Source organism: Arabidopsis lyrata (assembly GCF_000004255.2).
Source record: "Arabidopsis lyrata subsp. lyrata unplaced genomic scaffold ARALYscaffold_5, whole genome shotgun sequence".
NCBI classification, from domain to species: Eukaryota; Viridiplantae; Streptophyta; class Magnoliopsida; order Brassicales; family Brassicaceae; genus Arabidopsis; species Arabidopsis lyrata.
In genome coordinates, this window is record NW_003302551.1 from 14677090 (window position 1) to 14701538 (window position 24449).

Consider the following 24449-nt stretch of genomic DNA (forward strand, 5'->3'; position numbering starts at 1 on the left):
TCCTTTTCACAACCTCTTCAATATAATAATTGAAATGCTCATCAATAAAAATTTATTTTCTAAATAAATTCAGATACATAAAAATTTATGTTTTTTTCTATAAATTGATATGCATTTTGTTAATAATTTTAAATATATTACAGCTTATTAAATTTTTATCTGTACAGTTAATTATGTGTATCCATTTTTATTTATACAGCTTATTAAATGTTCATATTTATACCAAATTTGTACAACTCAAGTAATAATTTAATTAACAACATATCTCAATTTTTGTACATTATGGCTAAACGATTTTATTATATACATTTAATATGTACATTAGATTTAACAATAGATATTTGGTGATGAAAATATATCTATAAAAGTTTATTTCTGGACTATTATAATCTGCTCAATACATTGACTGGACAGAAGATACAAGATATATGTATGTACATGTTTATGGTTGGATAATTTTAATTTGTACGATGCACTAGCTGCCTGGACAGAATATACAAAATACATGTTTATACGCGTTTATTGCTGGACGATTTTAATTTGTACGCTGCACTGGCTAGAAAGAGAATACAATATATATGTCTGTAGACGCTTATGGCTGGACGGTTTTAATTTGTACTTTCCACTGCCTATACAAATTTAGTACTGCATAATTATAGATGAAAATAAAGAATATGTCTTTATATGTTTCAAGCTGCATGGCTAAAATTTCCTTGTAGAAATTTAAAACGAATTTATTTTTTAAGTTTAATAAAATGTTATATATTAGAATTACCGAAACAAATTAACACTAACATGACTAATCGATATGGCCTAATATCTTAGGCGTCATTTATCTATACATAGAGAAAAATGTATATCACGTCTCTTTCACACATTTATCTACCTTCACATATCAAACCAAATTGCCAATAAAGAGCTAAACAACTCCCTCTAATGTTAGATCCCAAATTTTATTTTATACCTTAAATTAAGAATTTAGCATAATATCTTCTTGAAATCCGACAAGAATACATCACTTGTAATGAAAATCCATTAACTTGTAATAATCCGATAAAAGAAAGAACTCTTTTCATTCGGGGCTAGAAATCAACAAATATTTAATTTGTAGTGGATTTAGTCACTAAGTAAAGCTTCAAATATAGTGGGAAGGAGTCTTAGAACAGACGTGTTTTTAAATTCTAATAAGGATAACAAAAACTAAAGTAGTGAACTTTATGCTAATCTTGTATAGTTGTATTAAATACCTTTGTCGATTGTTTCTTTAAGAAGATCTGAGTTGAGAGGAGGCACCACCATCACCACTTTCCTCTGATTCTTTGGTATTCTTACAACACACACAGAAAAAGTAAATCAATAAATAAATTGATAGCAATTGAAGCTGAAAGCTTTACTTAATGTCGTTGTCAAGCTAAAAAAACTCTAACGCATCTCCACCAAACATCGACATGACGACGATGAAGAAGACATGGCGGATGTTTCCTATCACGAGATGAACAAACTTCTATTCTCCAATGCCTCAACGTTTCAATTGTACGAAGTGAAACCCATAAATCCTCTTCTCTCTCTTACTCGTTGGTTGGGATTAGAGAATTTTGAAAAAAATAAATTAAAATAACGCGAATGAAATATAGAATAATTAATTTATGAACCCAAAATTGCAAATCTATGATTATCCAAAAACGGTTTGATGAAGAAGGAAGGAAAAGGCGGATCCAACGAAGTGTGTTAAAAATAGGAGAAAGAAAATTTAATGTAATCTTAATGGCATGGTTGTGGATCCAACGAAGTGTATTAAAAATAAGAGAAAGAAATTTTAATGGCATGGTTGTAAGTAAAGTGAAACAGTAGGGCAAAGTAAAAAGTGATCGTTTTGCTAATTATAATTAGTGAAGTGACTAGTTCTCAAATGGGAAAATTCCACAAAAATACACCAACTATTTTTCTATTACCTTTATAATACACAAACTATTTTGGTTTCCAGAAATATACACCAATTATTTTGTTTGACCATTTCAATACACAAACATTTAGCCACGTTTCCAATTTACAATCTCGTGTCGAGTAGCCTTAACGACAAAGGATATCAGATGTATTGGAAGTGAGTCGCAAAGATTGCATGATAATCACAAGTAGTGATAACTTATATGAAGTTCTATTGTATGCTTGTGGTCATGAGGTCAGTCTACGAATGGGAACTTGTGTTTGCCAACGTTGGGACCTCACTGGTACGGTATACCTAGCAGTCACGCAATCTGTGTCATCAATAAACCAGAAGAGTAAGTCAAATTTGGTTTTCATCAATGGACATGTGATATGTTTGCTATACAATTGATTATGAGTTTGGTTTTGGACATTTGCAGCTATGTTGTTAACTATTATAGGACTGCAGTGTGGATAGACACTTATAGGGACAACATATATAAGACCAGTTAATGGGGAGCTATATTGGCACAAAACCGGTAAGGAACCCATTGGAGCAGAGCCGTCCCTGTGTAATTGGTGGCCACAAGCAGCAAAACTTTTTTGGCCAAATATGGGTATCGATGACCTAAAAAAAAAAGAAAAAAAGATTTCCCCTTGTAAGAATCGAACCCTTGACCTCATTCACTCAAGCATCACACATTTACCAGCAGAACTAACGAAGATATTAATTAAAATGCGGCCGATTTAATTGATGTATATATGGCGGCCGCAAGCCTGAGCTTTGCTTGCTTGTAGCCAAGGCCGGCTCTGCATTGGAGTACCAAGTTTCAGGAAGATGCTAGGGCGTCCTAGAAAAAAGAGGATCAAACCTGCACATGAGTCCTCAACCAAGCCCAACAAAACAACTCAGCATGGAAGGACAATGACTTGTAGTAATTGCAAGCAAGTTGGACATAATCGTGGGACTTGTAAGAATCAATCTTATATGGTTGAAGGTCCAAAGCGCAAACGTGGAAGACCTCGAAAGATACCAGCAAGTGTAATTTTTTCCCTTATAACACATTTTCATCTCATACGGTCGTATTTTCTTATGTTGTTTGGTTTCTCAAACATTTCAGCTTGAAAGTGAAAAGAACCCAAATCCACCAAAAAGGCAAAGAACAACACAATCAAAATCTTCCACTCCAGCACCTGCCGCTACATCAACATTCCCACTATCATCTACTGCTCCTGGACCTACATTTGCACATGAAGGCTCAACTACTGCACCACGACGTGGCCGTCCACCTGGACGAGGTCGTGGTCGTCCTCCAGTCCGAAGGTGCTCCGGTATTTGATGTTAGAGGAAACAGAGCACGAGATCTTGGAGGTGCTCCGGCGTATAACACATCTCAGGGACCACGACAACTCTAGTAGCATTAACATGTTGTCTTCTGAATTCTGTTAAATTCTAATCATCTCTTGCGTTTTTTTCTGGGTTTTGTAAACTTTACTTATGAATTGTTTGGATTAGGCCTAGTTTGGATTGCATATATGACATTTTCCTCGTCTCTTTAAATGAAGTTCGTCTCTTCCACATATCCTAAATTAACCTCAAAATCAAAGCTAAATCTCGTCTATCGTATTATTAAACTAGTTATGGTTTGGATTTGGGTATTTTTCTAAATTTCAAAATTGTTTGGATTTTAACCCAGGTTAGAAATTTAACCAAATAACAAACGGAAGTTTACCACCGTTAACAGTATCATTAGGTCTAATCGACGCAGGGTTGTAAATTGGAAAGGCGGCTCAACGTTTGTGTATTAGAACGGGTACAAAAAATAGTTAGTGTATTTTCTTGGAAGCAAAATTAGTTTGTGTATTAAAAAGGTAATAGAAAAATAGTTGGTGTATTTTTATGGAATTTTCCCTTCTCAAATTAAGTTTGCAAAAAGTGATCCTTTTTTAATATCAACTAGGATCGGACCCGGACGTACGTCCGGGGTTATATTAACATAGAAATTTAGGTTATCTGTGTTTGTGTGGGAAACAAACTTGACATGATTATGTAATTGTGATTATATTTGAGAGATGGTATAATTGAAAAATATGGTATGGTAAACATAGGTAACATATATTTAAAAGATGGTATGTGTTGGGTAAACCAATCTAAGTTGTGTTTAAAAGACATATGTGTTGGGTACGTAATAAAAAATAGTTGGATTTTGGAGGGGTTAAGTTTGGTACAAAAAGAATGTATTATATGCAATAGATAATTATAAATTAGTGTAAGTATTTCTAATTTAATACCTTTCTTATTAGACATGTAAAAATTATAGAGGTCCAAGAACCTACAAAATACCATTAGTGCGGGATCTTGTTTGTATTTGTATATTTATATATCCGTATTTAATCCGCTATCCAACTCGTACCCGTTTTAAAAAGAAAGTACCCGTGACTTTAAGGTCGGGTAAAAGGTAATTCTATTACCCCGTGGGTAAGGGTCGAATAACAGATATTAATATTTTTTAATTTTTGTCCCGTTACAGATCCGTTTTCCGCTTTACTATCCGACCTGTAAAAAACCCGTTTTATTAGTATTGCATAATATTACTAAAATTTTATAAATATATCTCATAGTAAAATTTAAAACTTAAGTTTGTAACTTTTTACTTTTGGAAATATATGTGCAAAGTTTTAATTGTGTTTGTATTTTTCTATACAACATTTAGGGCTAGGCACTGATACCCGTTACCCGTAATCGATCCGTTATCCGACTCGTGCCCGTTTTGAAAAAGAGAAATGTGACCTTAGGGTCGGGTAAAGAGTATTGTATTCAATTACTTGTGGGTAATGGTGGAGTATAGGATATTACTAATTTATTTAATATATGTTCCGTTACCGATATGTTTCTCTCTTTACTACCCGACACTTAATTACCCGTTTTATTAGTGTTTTATAATATTACTAAAATTTTAGAAATATATGTTATAGTAAAATTTAAAGCTTAAGTTTGTAATTTTATACTTTTCAAAATTTATGTGTTGAGTTTTGTTTGTGTTTCTATTTTTGTATACAACATTTAGGGCTTGACACTTATACCCGTTACTCATATTCGATCCATTATCCGACTCATACCCGTCTATAAAAAAAGTACTCGAGACCTTAGATTCGGGTAAAGGGTATTGTGATTCTATTACCCATAGATTAATAGTCTTATAACATGTATTTTAAATTGAAAAGTTATTTTAAACAAATTAGTTCAACTAAAGAACCAAATTATACCGAATAATTTTTTTAAGTTTGTATACTTGATAAAGTTTAAATATTATTAATATGTTCAACTTTGCACAAAGTTTAAATATTATTAAGATTTTAAACTTTTATTAGGTTAAATATTATTAATATTCTAAACTTTTTTAAGTTTAAATATTATTAATATTTTAAACTCTTGTAAAGCTTAAATATTTATAATATTTGAAACTTTTAAAGTTTAAATATTTATAATATTTTACTTACCAAAAAAAAATATTTATAATATTTGTAACCTTTTAAAAGTTTAATTATTTTAAATTTTTTATATATTTTCGATAAAATCACGGGTTCAACTAAAGAACCGAATTATACCAAACAAAACTGTTAAATTTGGACGCCTGATAAATCAAGCTTCCTACTCATTCAAATCTGTGATCATTTTGGTGTTTATATATAGATGACTCTGAGCCATTACCCAAAATTCTTAACGATGTGGGACATTTTGTTAGGTATTTTGTATTGTTATTTAATTGTTAAAAATACCCCTTTTGGTGTGCCCCTTTTCAAAAATGCTCCTTTTAGATGTCCATTTTCAAAAATGCCCCTTTTTAAATCTGAAATTTTTATAAAGTTTTATTAGGTTTATAAGGTACTTATGGATTGTAACTACTACTTGAAGACTCGATCCAAGTATTTATAAGGTTTTATAAGGTGTTTTTAAAGGTTTTACAAGTTATTTTAAAGAATTTTTAAGGTTTTTCAAAGGTTTTACAAGATATTTTAAAGGTTTTTAAAGGTATTTAAAGTGAATTTATAAGGTATTTATAAAGTATTTATAAGATTTTAGATACATAGAAATGTAGTTTGTGTATGTTTTAATAATATTACATACATATTTGGGTAAATCTTATATTTTTAAAAGCATTTTTTATAAGGTTTTAAAAAAGGGTATTTTTGAAAAGTGGCATTGAAAAAATGGCATTTTTGCAAAAGCCCCTATTTTAATTCTCTACGATTTGATGTTTGGTAAGTTTGTAGATTTATAAATTGCATTAATCATGGTTTCTAAAAACAGAATTTCAAATTCGAATTATTTTTTAAATTATATTAGTTATGGCAAGTACTAATTATTAGGGAAATATATTTTATTCTGATTTCCTTATTAGATATGTTTAATTGATTATAGATTGCAAAATCTTCAAAATAACTCTTATATTTATATTTATAACATATCAAAAAACAAAAATGTTTAAGATGTCGAATGTAATCAATTCAATTTTCCGTAGTATATGCATTAAAATTTCGAAGCATGAAATTAAATATTCAGAACATATGTTACAATGTTATCTTTTGGAAAACGTGAGAATGTAAGTAGCGAATAATCTTGCAAATAAAAAATTAATGTTAAATAGTTAATATGAAATTATATATGGATATTCTATCAACGGTTCAAATGCTTTATATATTCATCTATATATACATTTTTGGAACACTTTTATTAAATAAATCCTGGGGTTGGAAGTATTTACAAAGAATGCCATTGACATTAATTATTATCAATTAATTAAGATTATTAGTTACTAGCATTTCTTTATTTAATATATTTCCACCAATTCTAATTACTTAAAAAAAGGAGAAATCTTAGGACCTTATTAATATTATACTTTATTGAAAGATAAATATTATAGTTATTTAAAGTTTATTAAACGTTTAGAATATTTAACGGAAAAAATGTTTAGAATATATATAATATGTGAAATTTACAACAATTAAATAATCATTTGAAAGAAAACTTTTAAATTGATATGAATTATATATATTTTAAATTAAAGTATTATTAAAATAAAAATAATAAAATAATGTTTAATTTCACTGAACGGGGTTAGATGGTAGGACGAGTTTGGGTCGATAGTAATACGAGACGGTATATCACGGGTGAAATCCATTAGATATGTTTAATTTCACTGAACGGTATTAGATGGTAGGACATGTTTGGGTCGATAGTAATACAAGACTGTATACTACAGGTGAAATCCTAGATATAAAAATCAAAATACAATTATACTCTCTTAAACACTAAATAAAACAAACAATTTTAACAAAATAAATATAATTAAAAATTAAATTATATAGTTATAATCTAGATTTTAACTTAATGAACTGTATGTTATTGTTTCTATATTTTTAAACAGTAAAAATTAAACATAGTAATTGTACACTAAAAATATATAGATATAAGAATTGTACATTTAAAAAATACAAAACATTAAATCATATATATTTTTAATCTACTAAACAAATTAAATTTTTATTTTAAAAAAAATTATAGTCCTGCGGTGTACCGCGAGTTATAATCTAGTTAATATACAAAATTATATTAATATATACGTAACCCATATATATCATGTTAAAAAAAAAAAAAATACATCATTATAAAATTTCACTTAGGGTACCAGTTAACATAGAACAAACATTGCGGAAGTAACTTTTGCAGGCACTTATATAAGAAAAAATGACATAGCATCAAGAAGAAAAATATGACATATTATAATATGTTTTTTTTATAGAGTTTAACTATTCGTAATATTTTAAATTTTTATAAACCCTAAATATATATGTCTGTTGGTCAGAAAATGTCTCTCTCTCGAGGCGACGAAACTGGCGATTTTTGCTGTTCACACCTTTTCGATTCTCCGGGCCGGAGTAAGTTTCCGACCGACAAAATTCTGACATTTTGGGTGCCGGATTTCGTCGGCGGTTTTTGTCTGTCAATTTCATTTGACAGTTACCCTTCTCCCTGCTTTTCGGGAGTAAACCGTCTCCCAAAACCACCATGGCTCCGGCTATATATCCCTTACCCAATCTCTTTCTTCTTCTCTCACTTTCCACAATCCTTCTCCTTTCGATCCCATTCATCAAACACAATGTCTGACTCTCTGCGAAAATCAGTACAAGACCTTGACTTAGGAATCGGAGATGAACCCATTGCGCTACCACCGGAGTTCTGTTACCAAGCAGCAGCGGTTAACCGGTTCTCAATTGTGGTTACAACCGTTAATCCAAGGAAGCAGAATCTGCGGGCTTTGATTCACCAAATGCCGCGTGTGTGGGGCTTTCCCGACGCTTGTGTTGGTCGACTTATGGGTGGAGGAAGAGTTCAATTCAAGTTTCAGTCTGAAGAATCCATGAATTTGGTACTTCGCCGAGGGCCGTGGTCCTTTAATGATTGGATGCTGTCGACTCATCGCTGGTATTCGAACATAACTGAGACAGAAATGAAAATCATCCCTTTTTGGGTCCAAATTCAAGGTATCCCGATTCTTTATCTGACTAATGCAATGGCTGGATGGGTTGGAAATAGACTAGGGAACGTTGTTGATGTGGATTATGATGAGAATGTGAACCAAGTGGGATCAGTTAGGGTTAAGATAAACTGGAACATGGATGATCCTCTCCGTTTCCAGAGAAACTTTTAGTTTGTTGCAGGAGAGAATACCATTGTCAAGTTTCGTTTTGAGAGACTCAGAAACTTCTGCTCTAAATGCGGTTCTCTTAAGCATGATGCAAAAGAGTGTGTTATGGGATTTTCTGATGAAGAACCAGAAGGGTCTGATGGTGACAATGATGATGATCAGCCTTTTGATGGGAATGACAATAACATGTCTGATTCGGAAACCTCTCCATCAGTTGATCCATCCAAACTGATCCCTGGGTTACAGATGCTGCCTCAAAAGAGCAACAATAGGAAATCCTACAACAGTCCAACTGATTCTGGCCTGCCAAGTGTTTTTGAAGACCCAGAGTTAACAGCGGAACGTCTCAGATACTTGCATGCCAAATTTGCTAGACAACAATGTGTGTTTAATGATCAGAAGGAAGAAGGGTTAGAGGATGAGTCGGGAATCCACTAAATGAGTATCGGTTCATAAAGAGGAAGCGAGTGCGTTTCGAAATTAACTTCAACAAAGCAGAGGCTGCTGAGGAGTTGGCAGTTATGAGTCATCTGCGCAAGAAGGGTAAGAAGTCTGAGTCTTCAAGCTCTTTCTCAGTCACTCAATGTCTTGACGGAGGCGCGGGGGGGCCCGGTACCCCCAAAGGATCCGATATGAAGATCATCTCATAGAACTGTCGGGGTGTTGGAGTATCATTAACGCAATCTCGTTTAATCCGTTTATGTCGTATAACTAAGTGTGATGTTCTTTTCCTTATTGAAACTCTAAATAAGTGTGATGTTGTACATAATGTGGCTTGTATGTTAGGATTCTCTAATGTAATAACTCAACCCCCTCAAGGTAGAAGCGGTGGCTTAGCCTTGTTGTGGAAGGATAATGTGCGTTTATCTAAGAACTTTCAAGATGAACGCCTTATCGATGTACATATAACTAATAATAATATTGGGTTCTATTTGTCTTGCGTGTATGGTAATCCAATACAAAGCGATCGTCATTTCCTTTGGGATCGTATTGAAACCATTAATCAAACACGCAACGAGGCATGGTTACTTATTGGTGATTTCAATGAAATCCTCAATAATTCAGAGAAGATTGGTGGTCCTCAACGAGCAGAATGGACTTTCCGTACTTTTCGTCATATGTATAGTTCCTGCAATTTTAGAGACTTGAGTGCGAGAGGTGATCGGTTTTCTTGGGTTGGGGAACGCCATTCACACACAGTAAAATGTTGTTTAGATCGAGCTATCATCAACAAAGAATGGGCAGTCGACTTTCCAAATGCTGAATGTGAGTTTCTCGAATTCACGGGGTCAGATCATAAACCAGTTCTCATCAATATGGACGTGGTTGAAACATCGAGAAGAAAGCCCTTCCGATTTGATAAGCGTATGATGGATCTTGGGGACTTCAAACAAGTGGTAAAAGACGGTTGGAGTGTTAACACAAACAACGGTGATACTTCTATCACGGATCAAGGCCATGGCGAGATTAAGACATGTATCTACCTTAAATGCAGATTTAAGAATCAAATATTTCCAAGCTGAACTTAATAGAGCCATGTCTAGTACTTCACGATCAGTAAGAAGTCATATTCAAAGTCTACAAGAGGAGCTAGCTCAAGCTTACAAAGATGAAGAAACTTATTGGAAATTAAAAAGCCAAAATCATTGGATGAAAGAAGGAGACATAAATACATGTTATTTCCATGCCTGTACCAAGGTGAGAGTGGCAAGAAATAAGATCACCTCCATACGTGATTTACAAGGAAAGGTTTACAAAGGAGATGAGGACATAGGCATTCATGCTCAAGATTTTTTCACAGATATTTATAAAAGCAACGGTCGTCAAGTCTCAACCATTGATTTCAAAGATTTTCGATCAACTGTAACAGAGGTTATTAATGCTGACCTAACTAGAGAATTCAATGACGGTGAAATTTACAAAGCAGTGTGCCAAATTGGAGACGATAAAGCTCAAGGTCCAGATGGCCTAACTGCTAGATTTTATAAACACTGTTGGTACATCGTTGGCCCTGACGTCATAAAGGAAGTGAAAATGTTTTTTGAAACTGGTTGTATGAATCCTTCTATCAATCATACAAACTTTTGTATGATCCCAAAAATCACACATCCAGAAACTTTATCCGATTATCGACCTATCGCATTGTGCAATGTCCTCTATAAGATTATTTCGAAATGTCTTGTGACGAGGCTAAAGAGTCATCTGGATTCTATTGTCTATTGTCTATAAGATTATTTCGAAATGTCTTGATACGCAGGCAGCGTTTATTCCGGGCAGGGTAATTAACGACAATGTTATGATAGCTCACGAGTTGATGCACTCCCTTAAGGTTCGTAAACGGGTCTCGCAAACATACATGGCCGTCAAAACAGATGTTAGCAAGGCTTATGATCGTGTGAAATGGAATTTTCTTGAAACAACAATGAGGTTATTTGGCTTCAATGAAAAGTGGATAAGCTGGATTATGGGTGCGGTACGATCGGTACAATATTCAGTCCTAATCAACGGAACACCACATGGTTTAGTAACACCACAGCGAGGAATACGTCAAGGTGATCCTTTATCACCGTATCTCTTTATCTTGTGTGCGAATATTTTGAGCCATTTAATCAAAAGAAGCGCTGCTGATGGGGATATTCAAGGCATAAAAATTGGAAATGGTGTTCCAGCCATTACTCACCTTCAGTTCGCGGACGATTCACTGTTTTTTTGCCGGGCCAATGTGAAGAACTGTCAAGCTTTGAAGGATGTTTTTGATGTCTATGAATATTATTCGGGTCAAAAAATAAATATGTCAAAATCGATAATCACCTTTGGATCTCGGGTTCATGGTACAACCCAAAACCGTCTAAAAAATATTCTCAAAATACCAAACACTGGCGGTGGTGGTAAGTATCTTGGACTTCCAGAAGAATTTGGTCGTCGTAAACAGGAGATGTTCGCTTACATTGTTGATAGGGTGAAAAAACGGACTGCTACTTGGAGTGCAAAATTTTTATCACCAGCCGGCAAGGAAATTATGTTGAAATCCGAGCTCTAGCTATGCCCGTTTATGCAATGTCATGTTTCAAATTACCTCTTGGTGTGGTAAATGAGATCGAAACCTTGCTTATGAATTATTGGTGGGAGAAAGGTTCACAACAAAGAGGGATTCCATGGATAGCTTGGAAAGGGCTGCAATATTCTAAGAAGGAAGGAGGCTTGGGTTTTAGAGATTTAGTAAAATTCAATGACGCACTTTTAGCAAAACAAGCTTGGAGAATGATTCAAAACCCAAATTCCCTTTTTGCAAGATTAATGAAGGCTAGATATTTCAAAGATGATACAGTATTGGATGCAAAAACAAGAGCTTATCAGTCGTATGGTTGGGCGTCAATGTTAACAGGTTTAGCACTTATAAAAAAAGGTTCTCGTTTTCAGGTGGGTGATGGCAACTTGATCAGAATGGGGGTTGATAATTTGGTCGGTTCCCATCCACCAAGACCATTACAGGTGAATCCTACTTTTGAGTCAGAAACTTTGAAGTTGTTAATTTCAAGCAGGGGGTCTTTTCGATTTTGGGATTCAACGTTAGTTGATAGTGTTGTCAACACAAATGATCATTCATTCATAAACAACATTTATCTCTCGAGAATTCCAAAACCGGATAAACTTATATGGAATTACAACAACAATGGAATGTACACTGTCAAATCGGGTTATCGGCTACTAACACATGATCCTGGAGACCCACATGTTGCTCCTCCGATCCCTCATGGATCCATCGAGTTAAAAAACAGAGTTTGGAGGCTTCCTTTACTCCCAAAAATCAAACACTTTCTATGGCGGATTTTATCAAAAGCTTTGGCTACTAACACTCGTTTGAACACTAGAGGTATGAAACTGAATTCACAGTGCTCTCGTTGTCGTAATGGAGAGGAAACGATAAATCATTCTCTCTTCACATGTCCTTTCGCAATCATGACCTGGCGCCTCTCTGGCACACCGGCATTTCAGTCTCATCAACCTTTTAATGATGTGGAAGAAAATATTTCTAAATTGCTTGATGTTTATGATTCTCCACACATATCAAAGGCACTAAAACTATCTCAGTTTTGGATTCTGTGGAGGATTTGGAAAGCGAGAAACAATTTTGTGTTTAATCAATATAGAGAAAGTCCTTCAAAAGTCGTTTTGAAAGCAAAAGCAGAGACAAATGAGTGGATCACAAATACTGCTCCGAGGCTTAACTCTTCAATTTCACAATCTTCCAACAGTGAACAACCAAAGTGGTACACTCCGGAACAACCCTTTGTGAAGTGTAATTTTGATGCTAGTTATAGCCAAATCACTATGCAAGCTCGTGGAGGTTGGATTATACGGGATCATCACGGTACTGCAAAAGCATGGGGATCTTTGGATTTGAATGGTGCAGCCTCTCCGTTGATGGCCGAAGCAAAAGCACTTCTGGCAGCAATGCATCAAGCATGGTTAAGAGGATTCACTCATGTCATTTTGGAGGGAGACTGTGAAGTATTGATCAACTTAATCAATGGAAATTCCAGCCATACTGAAGTAGAGAACTTGCTGCAAGACATAGGTTTTTGGAGAGGAAAGTTTAGTGACATAAGATTTAATTTTGTAAAACGATCTTGCAATTGTGTAGCTGATAGTTTAGCAAAATTCGTTTGTCCAATGTTGTTTTTTCTTCCGGATTCATGGATCCCGCCAATATGGCTTAAGGAACTGTTGTGTAACGATTTATCAATTTAATAAAACATGTTCTTGACAAAAAAAAAAAACAAAACAAATTAATAAGTCTTTGATAATAATTTATGTTGAGTTTATCAGCAATATGATCAAGAAGATGACTAAAAGAGAGTGTACCTTATTGATTCGTTTTGTCAAAATATTTTATAACAAACAAAAATTGGTTCGATTAACAAAAATTTGAAATTAAAATGAAAAGTCAATAAATGGATGATCTATAGACGAATGATTGAAAATTTTTTAGTTGAACAAAAAAAATTGAACATCATTCAATTCATTTAACTGCGAAATAGTAGATGAAAGGATTGAACAATTTTTCTTTATAATTTGTTCATTTTTTCATTTTTTTTGGTTGAATGTGTTGAATCAATTTTTTATTTATAATGTGTTGATGTCAACCATTTGCACGTTAGTGATTTAAAACGTTCAAAGACCAAAGTTCGGAAGTTTGATCTTTAAAAGCATGTAGTGGCGACAACCTCTCTTTTTTTTTTCATTTTTTTTTTTTTAATTATTTTTTTTATTTATTTCTTATATCTCTTATACTCCCTCTGTTCCTCAAAGAATGATGTTTTGGGTTTTCACACAATTTAAGAAAAAGCAAAATTTATATTTTTTATTTTTTTTTGTTACTTTAATAATGTTAATTCTACTTCTCTCTTCATTCTATTGGTCTCAAATGAAAGTAATAATGATGTTTTTACAAAACATCAATCTTTGTGGAACAAGATAAAAAACCAAAACATCAACTATGAGGAACAGAGGGAGTATATTATAGTAGTAAATTATTTTAGTATTTCAAATATATTATTTTAATAATTTTTATATAATTTTTTTTTTAAAAATTTAAACTACAATATATTTTATTTACTATAATTTATATTACAAATAAACTGAAATGAGGTGTTAGGGCAAGAAGCAAAAACGAAAACGCACAGAGCCTCCCTCCCCTCCGTCTCACCCATTGTCGTCGTCTTATCGAAGAAGAAGACACAGAAAAAACTAGACAGACACATTGTGAAGATAGAAAAATGGAGAGAGCTGCAATTCTCCCGAGTGTGAATCAAAATTACCTACTTTGCCCTTCACGCGCCTTCTCCACGCGCCTCCACTCTTTCTCCTCTACTCGTAACTTCTCGCCGCCGTCACTTTCCTCCATCAAGGTCAACTCTTTTCTCAATCGATTCCTAAACTCTTATCATCTTCTGATTTATCTAACCCATTTCTCCGATTCTCTTCACAGCTTCAACATTCTTCTTCCTCTGTATCATCCAATGTCAGCAATGGTGGAATCTCCCTTACTCGATGCAACGCTGTGCTGTCGAATTCTTCCAGGTTTGTCGGAATCAGAATCTTTGTTTTGGTGGGTATTTGTCCAATTTCTCTCAGGTCCACTTTATATATGTTTTGTTTATCTTGAATTAGTACGGAGGTGTCTGAATTAGCTGACATAGATTGGGATAACATTGGATTTGGGCTTAAGCCGACTGATTACATGTATGTAATGAAATGTAACATGGATGGAGAATTCTCAAAAGGTGAATTGCAACGTTTTGGGAACATTGAAGTTAGCCCATCCGCTGGTGTTCTCAACTATGGACAGGTTTGTTTCTTAGTTTTCTTCAAAGTCATGTCCTTTACTGTATTGAGTTGGATCAAACCAAACTTAATCAATGAATCAAAGAAGCTTGTTTCTGTGAGATTAAGGTTAAGGGATTTGAAAATATGTGAGTAATTTTTTTATTTTGTTTCCTTGTTTTTTAAAGTCATGTCCTTTACTGTGACATGTTATATGAAATGAGCTTAATCTGTGGCACTCGATACAAATTTAGGAGGTTAAGGCAAGGATTTCTGCCATCTACTGACTACTGAATCTACATTTATCTATTGCGCGGAAAAATACTTCTTATATCTGCTATTGATGATGACCGATGCCAAGGAATGTGTTGTAGTTGTGATTGGAATTTAGGATTGTATGAGTCTTATTAGTGTATGTTCTTTTGTTGCTTGTTTGTAGGGATTGTTTGAAGGGCTAAAAGCTTACAGAAAGGAAGATGGTAATAACATCCTTCTCTTTCGTCCTGAGGAGAATGCAAACCGTATGAGAAATGGTGCTGAGAGGATGTGTATGCCTGCTCCAACCGTTGAGCAGTTTGTTGAAGCTGTGAAAGAAACTGTATTAGCAAACAGACGTTGGGTAAGGAATCACACAGTTTCTTTTGCCAGATATGCAGAGGAAATTATCTAGATTTTTGTTTGCTTCTGTGACTTTAACGTGCATGTGATGTCTTGTTTTTAGGTTCCGCCACCAGGTAAAGGTTCCTTATATGTTAGACCGTTGCTAATGGGAACAGGAGCTGTTCTTGGTCTTGCGCCTGCACCAGAATATACTTTCATTATCTATGTTTCGCCTGTCGGGAACTACTTCAAGGTCTCTTTCGATCAATTCCAGCTATCTAAGATTTGTTGTATGTTTCTCTGAATGATGATGCGGATTTATATAATGATGTCAGGAAGGTGTGGCACCGATCAATTTGATTGTGGAAAATGAATTTCACCGTGCAACTCCTGGTGGTACCGGTGGTGTTAAAACCATCGGCAATTATGCTGCAGTAAGTAAAAGCTGATTTCTTAAATATCATTTATTTTATTTGGACCAGCTTTTGTAACTCACACATACAAGTTATTATTTAGGTACTGAAGGCACAGTCGATTGCGAAAGCCAAAGGATATTCCGATGTTTTGTACCTTGACTGTGTTTACAAAAGATTTCTTGAGGAGGTCTCGTCTTGCAATATTTTCATCGTGAAGGTAAGGAAAAACCAATCGTTCGGAATCTGATGATGCCTTGTAGATTCTATAAGATGTCTCTCCTCCTAAGACGTAAGAGATGAGAATAAGACTCTGGCACCATCTTTTTTTGGGGGCATTTACAAACATATCAAGATACTGATTCTCTTACATTATGATTTCTTAACAACAATTTTCTTTGCCAGGACAATGTGATCTCTACTCCAGAAATAAAAGGAACCATTTTACCCGGGATCACACGAAAAAGTATAATAGACGTGGCTCGAACTCAAGGGTTTCAGGTAATTTCTCCCCTTCTTCTAATTCTAAACAATACTCACATCTTTAAAGTGGAATCATAGTACAATTATTGGCTTCTGATCACAGTGCATGTTTATTCGGTATCATTCAGGTGGAGGAACGGAATGTGACAGTGGATGAATTATTAGAAGCGGATGAGGTTTTCTGCACAGGAACCGCCGTGGTTGTCTCTCCCGTTGGAAGTGTTACTTACAAAGGCAAAAGGTAAAACGTTTTCCCTTTGTATCCCCAGTTTATATGAAAACCAAACCTACAAAGTGGTAAAGCTTTTACGTTTTTGGTATGCCATAAGGGCTAATTTTTTGTTTTCCGAATACACACGCAGAGTGTCTTACGGAGAAGGTACCTTCGGAACAGTCTCGAAGCAACTCTACACCGTTCTGACAAGCTTGCAGATGGGTCTGATTGAAGACAACATGAAATGGACTGTGAATCTAAGTTAAGCCAGGCAAATGCATTTATCAATTCGGCTGCTTGGTTTTGCTTTCTTTTATTTGGTCTGTGATTCTGATTCGTGAATCTATAAGTTGGATTGTTTAGAATCTGGTTGATCTAGAACTTAGCTGGTTCAAAATCAGTAAATGTTGTTACATCACACATGCACACCAATAATATTATCTTTACGTCTCTGTTTTTGATTACATCCAATGGTTTCTCTAAAGTCTAAAACAAGAACCAAAGTAATAACTATCTCTTTCAGATTCAAGCCAAAACTTATCAGACAGCAAAAAAGTTAAGCAATAACAACCCATAATTTTTGTTTAGATTGGGTCGAGCTTCTTATTTTATTTTCCCATAAGTTTGATGGATCAAGCAAGTTTGATTCGAATCTCTAAGAAGCGTGGACTTGTTACGACCTGAAAAGATGTCATGATTATCTCATGATTACGAGATAATATTATGTCTTATCTACTAAACTAATATACAAAAAAAAGTAGTGAGGATGACTTGAATTACTGAAGTCTTATAGAGAAAATAGAAAAAGAAAGGAGATAGAGAGGTCAGAGGTGTGTTTTTCATGGGAACAACCTTTTTTTCACCTTTAGAGTACTTCCAAAAGACTTATTGGGTCCTTAATTAAAGTAGCAAAAAAGATCAAATCATTAAAGAGGTTTTTTTTTTTTGTATAAAAATGCCTACTCAAATTTTCAAACCTCTTCTTTTAGCTCTTTGATTTCTTTTTGGGGTTAATATTTCATATTAATGTAAAACTACAATAATTGTATCGATCATTCTATAATCATTAATATTATGAATTTTTTGTCAGCACCATGCATTATGCTAGTTTAAATAAATTTAGGTGATGATATAGGATATTTTAAGTACAAATCAATAAGGGAGATATTCTTATGTCTTTATCTAACTTTATGAATTTGTGTTATTTATATGTTATGAAAATTGGAAAAGAAGAGATGGCCTACGCTACAAGACCAATTCCTACCAATGGGCAATGCTGTTGAAATCTGAACAAAAATTTTCCTTTCTTTAACCCTTAGCTTTAACTTTATTTACTTTTTCAGTGATAAACCTTTATAACTTTCATATAAATGACGTATAAACAAACCTCAATAATTTGAATCGCTTATGACTTTATTACTCCAAGTGCTTTGACTTTTAAAACCCTAATGTACAATCTCAACTTAAGTCAACCTTTTTTCGTTCGTCTAGAAGAGTCGGTCATTAAGTATACATTAATCATATTGACATCTTAAATACTCGAAAGTTAATACAAATATTTCTATGTGACAACCTGAACATGGTGCATATAGAATCGTCTATCACATATTTTTGTAATTACTGTTATAGAATCATTTTACAATTGTTCATCGTGATTATTAAGATCAACATCTGTAATATAATAAAAAGTACTGTATTATCTTTCTTATTGTTTGAAACTAGGATTCAAATATGGGATCCCAGTTAAGTAATATTTGATATCACTCTATAGACAGTACTGTATTATCTTTCTTATTGTTTTAATCTAGGATTAACAAGTTTACCGGTTCCGGGGTAGAATTTCTTCGGTTTGGCAATTTTGTTCACCTACCATAACGAATTTTTACTCTTATATTTAGTTTCAATCTACTTTTGGTGCATATCCTTTCGTTTTCAACTGCAAAGACGTAGTTAAAAGTCCTATACATTACATATTTAATTTATCATAAGTAACTTAGTGTAATAAAGCTAAAGTGATGTATTAAATATTTAATAGTATTTCATGATTTGAAAGAAAAAAATTGAATTTGTACATATCAAGAAGAAATTAAGAGAAAATTCTTTGACGATACTTGCTTGTGCAATAGTCTTCCTTATCTTCTCTACCATTTTTTAATTCCACTATTGTATAGTATATAATTATGTTGAATTATAAAAACATTTCAATTTCCCTAAAGTTACTTTTTGATTTTTTATTTTTATTAGAACTTTCCTACTTTTTGACATCTTTTCTTACAAAGACTTTTTGACATCTCCTCCAGCTATTATATAGTCTCTTTTTTTCTTTTCTGCATTCACATAATATTTCCCCTATATAGTTTACACAACATCATACCCACCAATATATATTATCTTGATCATAGAGAGATAAACAGAGACAGATATCAATAACAATACTTAGACCAAGATCAAGAACAAGACATCACTAGGAGTACTAGAAGAATGGGAAGAGCACCGTGTTGTGACAAAGCAAACGTGAAGAAAGGGCCTTGGTCTCCTGAGGAAGATGCAAAACTCAAATCTTACATTGAAAAGAGTGGAACAGGAGGCAATTGGATCGCTTTGCCTCAGAAGATTGGTATTAAATAAATTCATAGTTACTCCTTCTCTATTCATATATATTTGATGATATATTCTCTCTTTGATCCATCTATCTCATGTGAAGAAGAATTAATAACTAATATGCTTTTTGTTTATCTGATTATTTCTTGGTTGGTTTAAGGTTTAAAGAGATGTGGGAAGAGTTGCAGGCTGAGGTGGCTTAACTATCTGAGACCAAACATCAAACATGGTGGCTTCTCTGAGGAAGAAGAAAACATCATTTGTAGCCTCTATCTTACTATTGGTAGCAGGTACTATTCATATACGTTTATTCATCTATATATCGACAAAATATCATGTAGAAACTCTTAAAGTAGTTATGTGATGATTTCTATAATTTAAGGTGGTCTATAATCGCTGCTCAATTGCCGGGACGAACAGACAACGATATAAAAAACTATTGGAACACGAGGCTCAAGAAGAAACTTATTAACAAACAACGCAAGGAGCTTCAAGAAGCTTGTATGGAGCAGCAAGAGATGATGGTGATGATGAAGAGACAACAACAACAACAACAAATCCAAACTTCTTTCATGATGAGACAAGACCAAACAATGTTCACATGGCCACTACAACATCATCATGATCAGGTACCAACACTTTTCATGGATAAAACCAACTCGTTTTGCGACCAAGAAGATGCTAAGCCAGTGATCAAGATCGAAGATCAGGAACTGGAGAGAACAAACCCTCATCATCATCAAGATTCGATGACAAACGCTTTTGATCATCTCTCTTTCTCTCAACTCTTGTTAGATCCTAATCATAACCACTTAGGATCAGGAGAGGGTTTCTCCATGACCTCGATCTTGAGCGCCAACGCAAACCCTCCATTGCTTAACACAAGTATTAATGATCATCAGTGGTTCGGGAATTTCCAGGCCGAAACCATCAACTTGTTCTCAGGAGCCTCCACAAGTACTTCGGCAGATCAAAGCACCATAAGTTGGGAAGACATAAGCTCTCTTGTTTATTCTGATTCAAAGCAATTTTGTTAATTAATATATTATTCTCAAGATGAAACGTACATCATTATTATTATTAATTCGGGTAATGCAAAGCTAGCTAGGGTACGTATATATGCAATAACGATCTACTTTGTTTAAATTTATTGATATCTCATATCTCTAAGTTGGTGGGTTTTAAAACAATATATAATTATATATGGATTTGAAATTACTTAAAATGCAGAAGTGGGAAAACTCATATGCTAAAGATCCTAACGAAGCAATCATATTTAGATAGACAAAAATTTGTAATTGTTACTTTATTTAAAGTAAGAACGTGTAATGTGCATGTATATATATATATATATATATATATATATATATATATATATATATATATATATATATGTATGGATCGGATGCGTATGTGAAAAGAGTTAAGAGTATATTGGGCATGATGTGTTACGTTGTTTCCATATATATAATGATAATAGATAAATTTAGAGCATATACAGTATATACATATACACATACAAAAAAGAGAAATGTTAATGGTGCTTTTGGGTTCTTGGCATATTTACTGATTATATATGGTCGGATCCATATGTATGTGGTTGGATTTATTGATTGTATGTCTTTTTTTTTTAATTGATCGTATGTTCATCCTACTTTTTCGAATAATTTTTGTTTAATTAGGATTCGTTAGGGTTATTACCTAACCATTTGACCAAAGAAAAGTTTTGATTACCAAATAAATGGATGTGTGCAACTCTGAACTTCTCAAAGACATGACCTGCCTCTTCCTAGCAAGTCACTAGTCTGTTTCTTGTTTCCTCACAGAATCAAATGATTATGTCATACGAAAATTCTCTTTCCCTTACGAGTTTGGCACATTCGTCATTTCGTTGCCTATTCAAAAAATCAAATCAAATTGAGAAAGTCCTAAAGTGACACTGTCGCTTGAAATATATTTATTAACACTTGAATTTGACGTGTATATTCATTCCAAAAAAAAAAAGAATTTGACGTGTATGATTTTCGATAACTTGAATTTAGATAAAAGCATGACATTTAAATACACGTACATACCTAATTACTTAATAAATGCATGAGTTTCTTGTTCCCGTCAATTTTTCCCGTCTGATAAATCTTAGAAATTAAACTTGTGTTCACCACAGTAGTCCTACACACATCTATAGAGAGAGAATAGTTAAAAAAAAAGATCTTTTGTTGATCAAACAATCCGGTTCTAGAAGGCTAGTAGACTAGCTAGACTTCACGGTTCAATAGAAATAGATAATTATGTTTGATCTTCATATATGCACTTCTATATATATATAAGAAAAATGAGAAGATATATATAAATGACGCTTTCAAAGAGTATATTACAAAAACAAATGCATCAATTTTACCAAAAAAAAAAAGAGTAATACAAAAGTAGTCTCTGAAAGAAGCCATTGAATGTTCCTAACATTCTCTTCAAACAGCAAAATGACAAACATAATTATGCAATTATTCGCCTTTAATTTAATATTTATAAATCACGCACCATATATTCACTAAATAGTAGTAAATATCATATCGTTTCATCCAAAATTAAGAATCTTATTGTTGCATCACATACTGCCAAACAATATATTGGATACATTAAAATATCAAGAATCTTATATGTTTTTTACTTGTATATGAATGTCGTTGAAAGTTTCAAAGTACACTTCGTTATCAAAATTTCAATATATGTCTTCCAATGATGTCCTAATTTTAAGACGCGTGGAAAAGTTCTTATCCTAATGTACGTATCTCAGTATTTTATGTAATTAGTTAATAGTATATTATTAGTTGTGATTTAGGAAAAAAGGGACCTAGTAAGTGATGAAAATCATACTCGTAGGCCACTTGCATTAGTGATTCAGTGGATTGTAGAACGTGTCATTGGCATGCGACATATTCACATAATATATTCTTTGAACCATTTTTCATTTACCTACCAAAAAACTAAATTATTTTTCAAAGTGTAAAACATAAATGTCATAATAATTAGAAAGTCTATTGTTATATAATTCCCACATTTGCCAAAGCTAGCAACGTAAAATGCATATTAAAGTATATGTCAAGTGCATGTCAAATGAATCGAAAATACAAGTAATCTTTTTAAAAAAAACTACTAAAACATATATATATATATATTAAAGAAGAGAGATCTTTCTTTATTTCACTTTGATTACTTTTTTTTTTAAGCTGGTTGTTTCTCTTTGTTGGACATTTGAAGTTAGAATAAACAAAAAAGAAGCAAGAATTTTTTGTACATCCTATAATATATATATATATGAGATTAACAATAATCGATATGTATAGTAGCAAAACCAACGAAACCACTAAAGTTTTCGAGTCTCCCTTTCTAGACGATTATGTGATCCGAGAGCATATATTTTACTGTTAAAAGCTTCATTATATAAGTAAGAAAATATCGAAAAAAATTGATGGGTTGCGTGCGTCTCTAGTTCTTTAATTATGATATTAGTTATTTAAAAGAAAAAAAAAATGACAGCCAAAAGACAGCAGTATTTAATAACTTTTAATAGTCTAAATGATAAAACGAACTGGTTTATTATACACACCAAAAGAAAATTAACAAACATTTACATACTATTATTTTAATTATATAGTTTATAACTTGATTATTCATCTTATTCATAAATGGCCGAATCTTTTATATAATATATTATCTTCGTATAATTGGGTCAAGCTATAAAGCAATAAAGAAGGAAAAGAGAATAATAACGGAGAAGAAGAAATCAAGAATATAGGAACGAAAACTATTAGTATAAAATTAAGTGGATTAGATTAAATAATCTTAAGTAATAGATAACTAATTATACATTCTGTCAAAACCCCTCGACGTTATAAAAACAAAGCCATGTAAAACATTGATTGGCTCGGCGCGCGACATATAGCTCCATGACAAATAAAAATGAATTATATTTATTTGCTTACATACAATTAAAAGACTTTGTCAAATAAAAATAGTCAAAAGGACTTCTTACAACATATAATTAATTTTGATTCAATAATCCAGCCAATGTCGACACTCACTAGAAGAAAGTTAATTCTGTTTCCAAAGTTTTTCTTTAGAAAATTGTCCTTGTCTTAAGAAAAGGAAATTTGGACGTCAAAAAGAAATAGAAGAAATCTGTTTCTAAAAGAAGATATTGACACTTTTTTATTTGTGGGAACGGAATTTTATTTTAGTTAAAAGGAATAATCGAATTGTTTTAGTGTTTAACGATTTCTTATCATATGGTAATGGTATACAGAACTGAATTTTATTAAATATGCATGTGTCGTATACTACATACTCTTTTTTCTTTTTTTTTTTTCTTTTAAAATGGAAAATTTATTAATCAAGAAAAACCTTTGTTACAACTTACAAATGCATCAGTTTCGAAGTAAAAGTTTGAACTTTCATCTTACAACCTTAATTTCGAGTAGAAAACTAAAGAATATGAGAAGGTCTGCATATTTCCGATTGCCAGAGTTTTGGAGAAGTTCCATGGAAACTTCACAGTTGGTTGTCTCTAACTTAGAGACAATGATGTTCATTACACACTGTATATAGTAGACTATCTTGCTAGAGAACCCTAATTACATGGGCTATTCATGGGCTTGCTTGTTTCATAGGTTGAATTTGTTGACACTTAAATGGCTTGTGTTTAGGATCCTCTAATAGTTCACTCTCTCTATATATTACCTTGGCATAGATAAGATAGATAGAGAGCTCTAAGATCTGGTTTAGTTTGTTTTTTCGGGTTCTTTTTGTAAGGCCTCCAAATTATTTTTCCCTTTAGGCCCCACCAGTTTTAGTCCCCCCACCCAATATATATGGTGAGTGTCCGTTTTTAAATTATTAATCGAAAACTGATTACGAAAATACAAGGCTTTTATGGCCCAAATTTATTTGTTAATGGCCCATCATGCATAGGTATAATTATTTTCTATTGTACGTTCATGGCATGTGCAAGTTGTGGCCCAAGCTCATGAAACCCATGTGACTGCATTTTGTTTTTTCAACCATGTGATTGCATTCTTTGTTCAAATTTTACATGTTAATGAGTTTTTTTTTTTTAAGAAAAAAAAATTCAAAATTAAGTTTTATATCGAGCATGTTGACGAGAATTTATTTTATCTTGGACAA

The 24449-nt window shown here is 33.0% G+C and overlaps 2 protein-coding genes across 2 annotated transcripts; both read left to right on the plus strand.

Annotated features, from left to right (window-relative positions):
* Positions 1 to 14290: 14290 nt before the first annotated feature.
* On the plus strand, positions 14291 to 17136 carry LOC9312058 (branched-chain-amino-acid aminotransferase 3, chloroplastic). The gene is made up of 10 exons (XM_021025745.1): positions 14291 to 14545; positions 14626 to 14717; positions 14808 to 14985; positions 15400 to 15579; positions 15682 to 15813; positions 15896 to 15994; positions 16077 to 16193; positions 16379 to 16474; positions 16585 to 16697; positions 16819 to 17136. The coding sequence occupies exons 1-10, from the start codon at positions 14414 to 14416 to the stop codon at positions 16934 to 16936; spliced, it is 1257 nt and encodes a 418-aa protein (XP_020881404.1). The 5' UTR covers positions 14291 to 14413; the 3' UTR covers positions 16937 to 17136.
* A 1802-nt stretch (positions 17137 to 18938) lies between these two features.
* On the plus strand, positions 18939 to 20425 carry LOC9312059 (transcription factor RAX3). The gene is made up of 3 exons (XM_002875945.2): positions 18939 to 19287; positions 19432 to 19561; positions 19654 to 20425. The coding sequence occupies exons 1-3, from the start codon at positions 19152 to 19154 to the stop codon at positions 20306 to 20308; spliced, it is 921 nt and encodes a 306-aa protein (XP_002875991.1). The 5' UTR covers positions 18939 to 19151; the 3' UTR covers positions 20309 to 20425.
* Positions 20426 to 24449: the final 4024 nt, after the last annotated feature.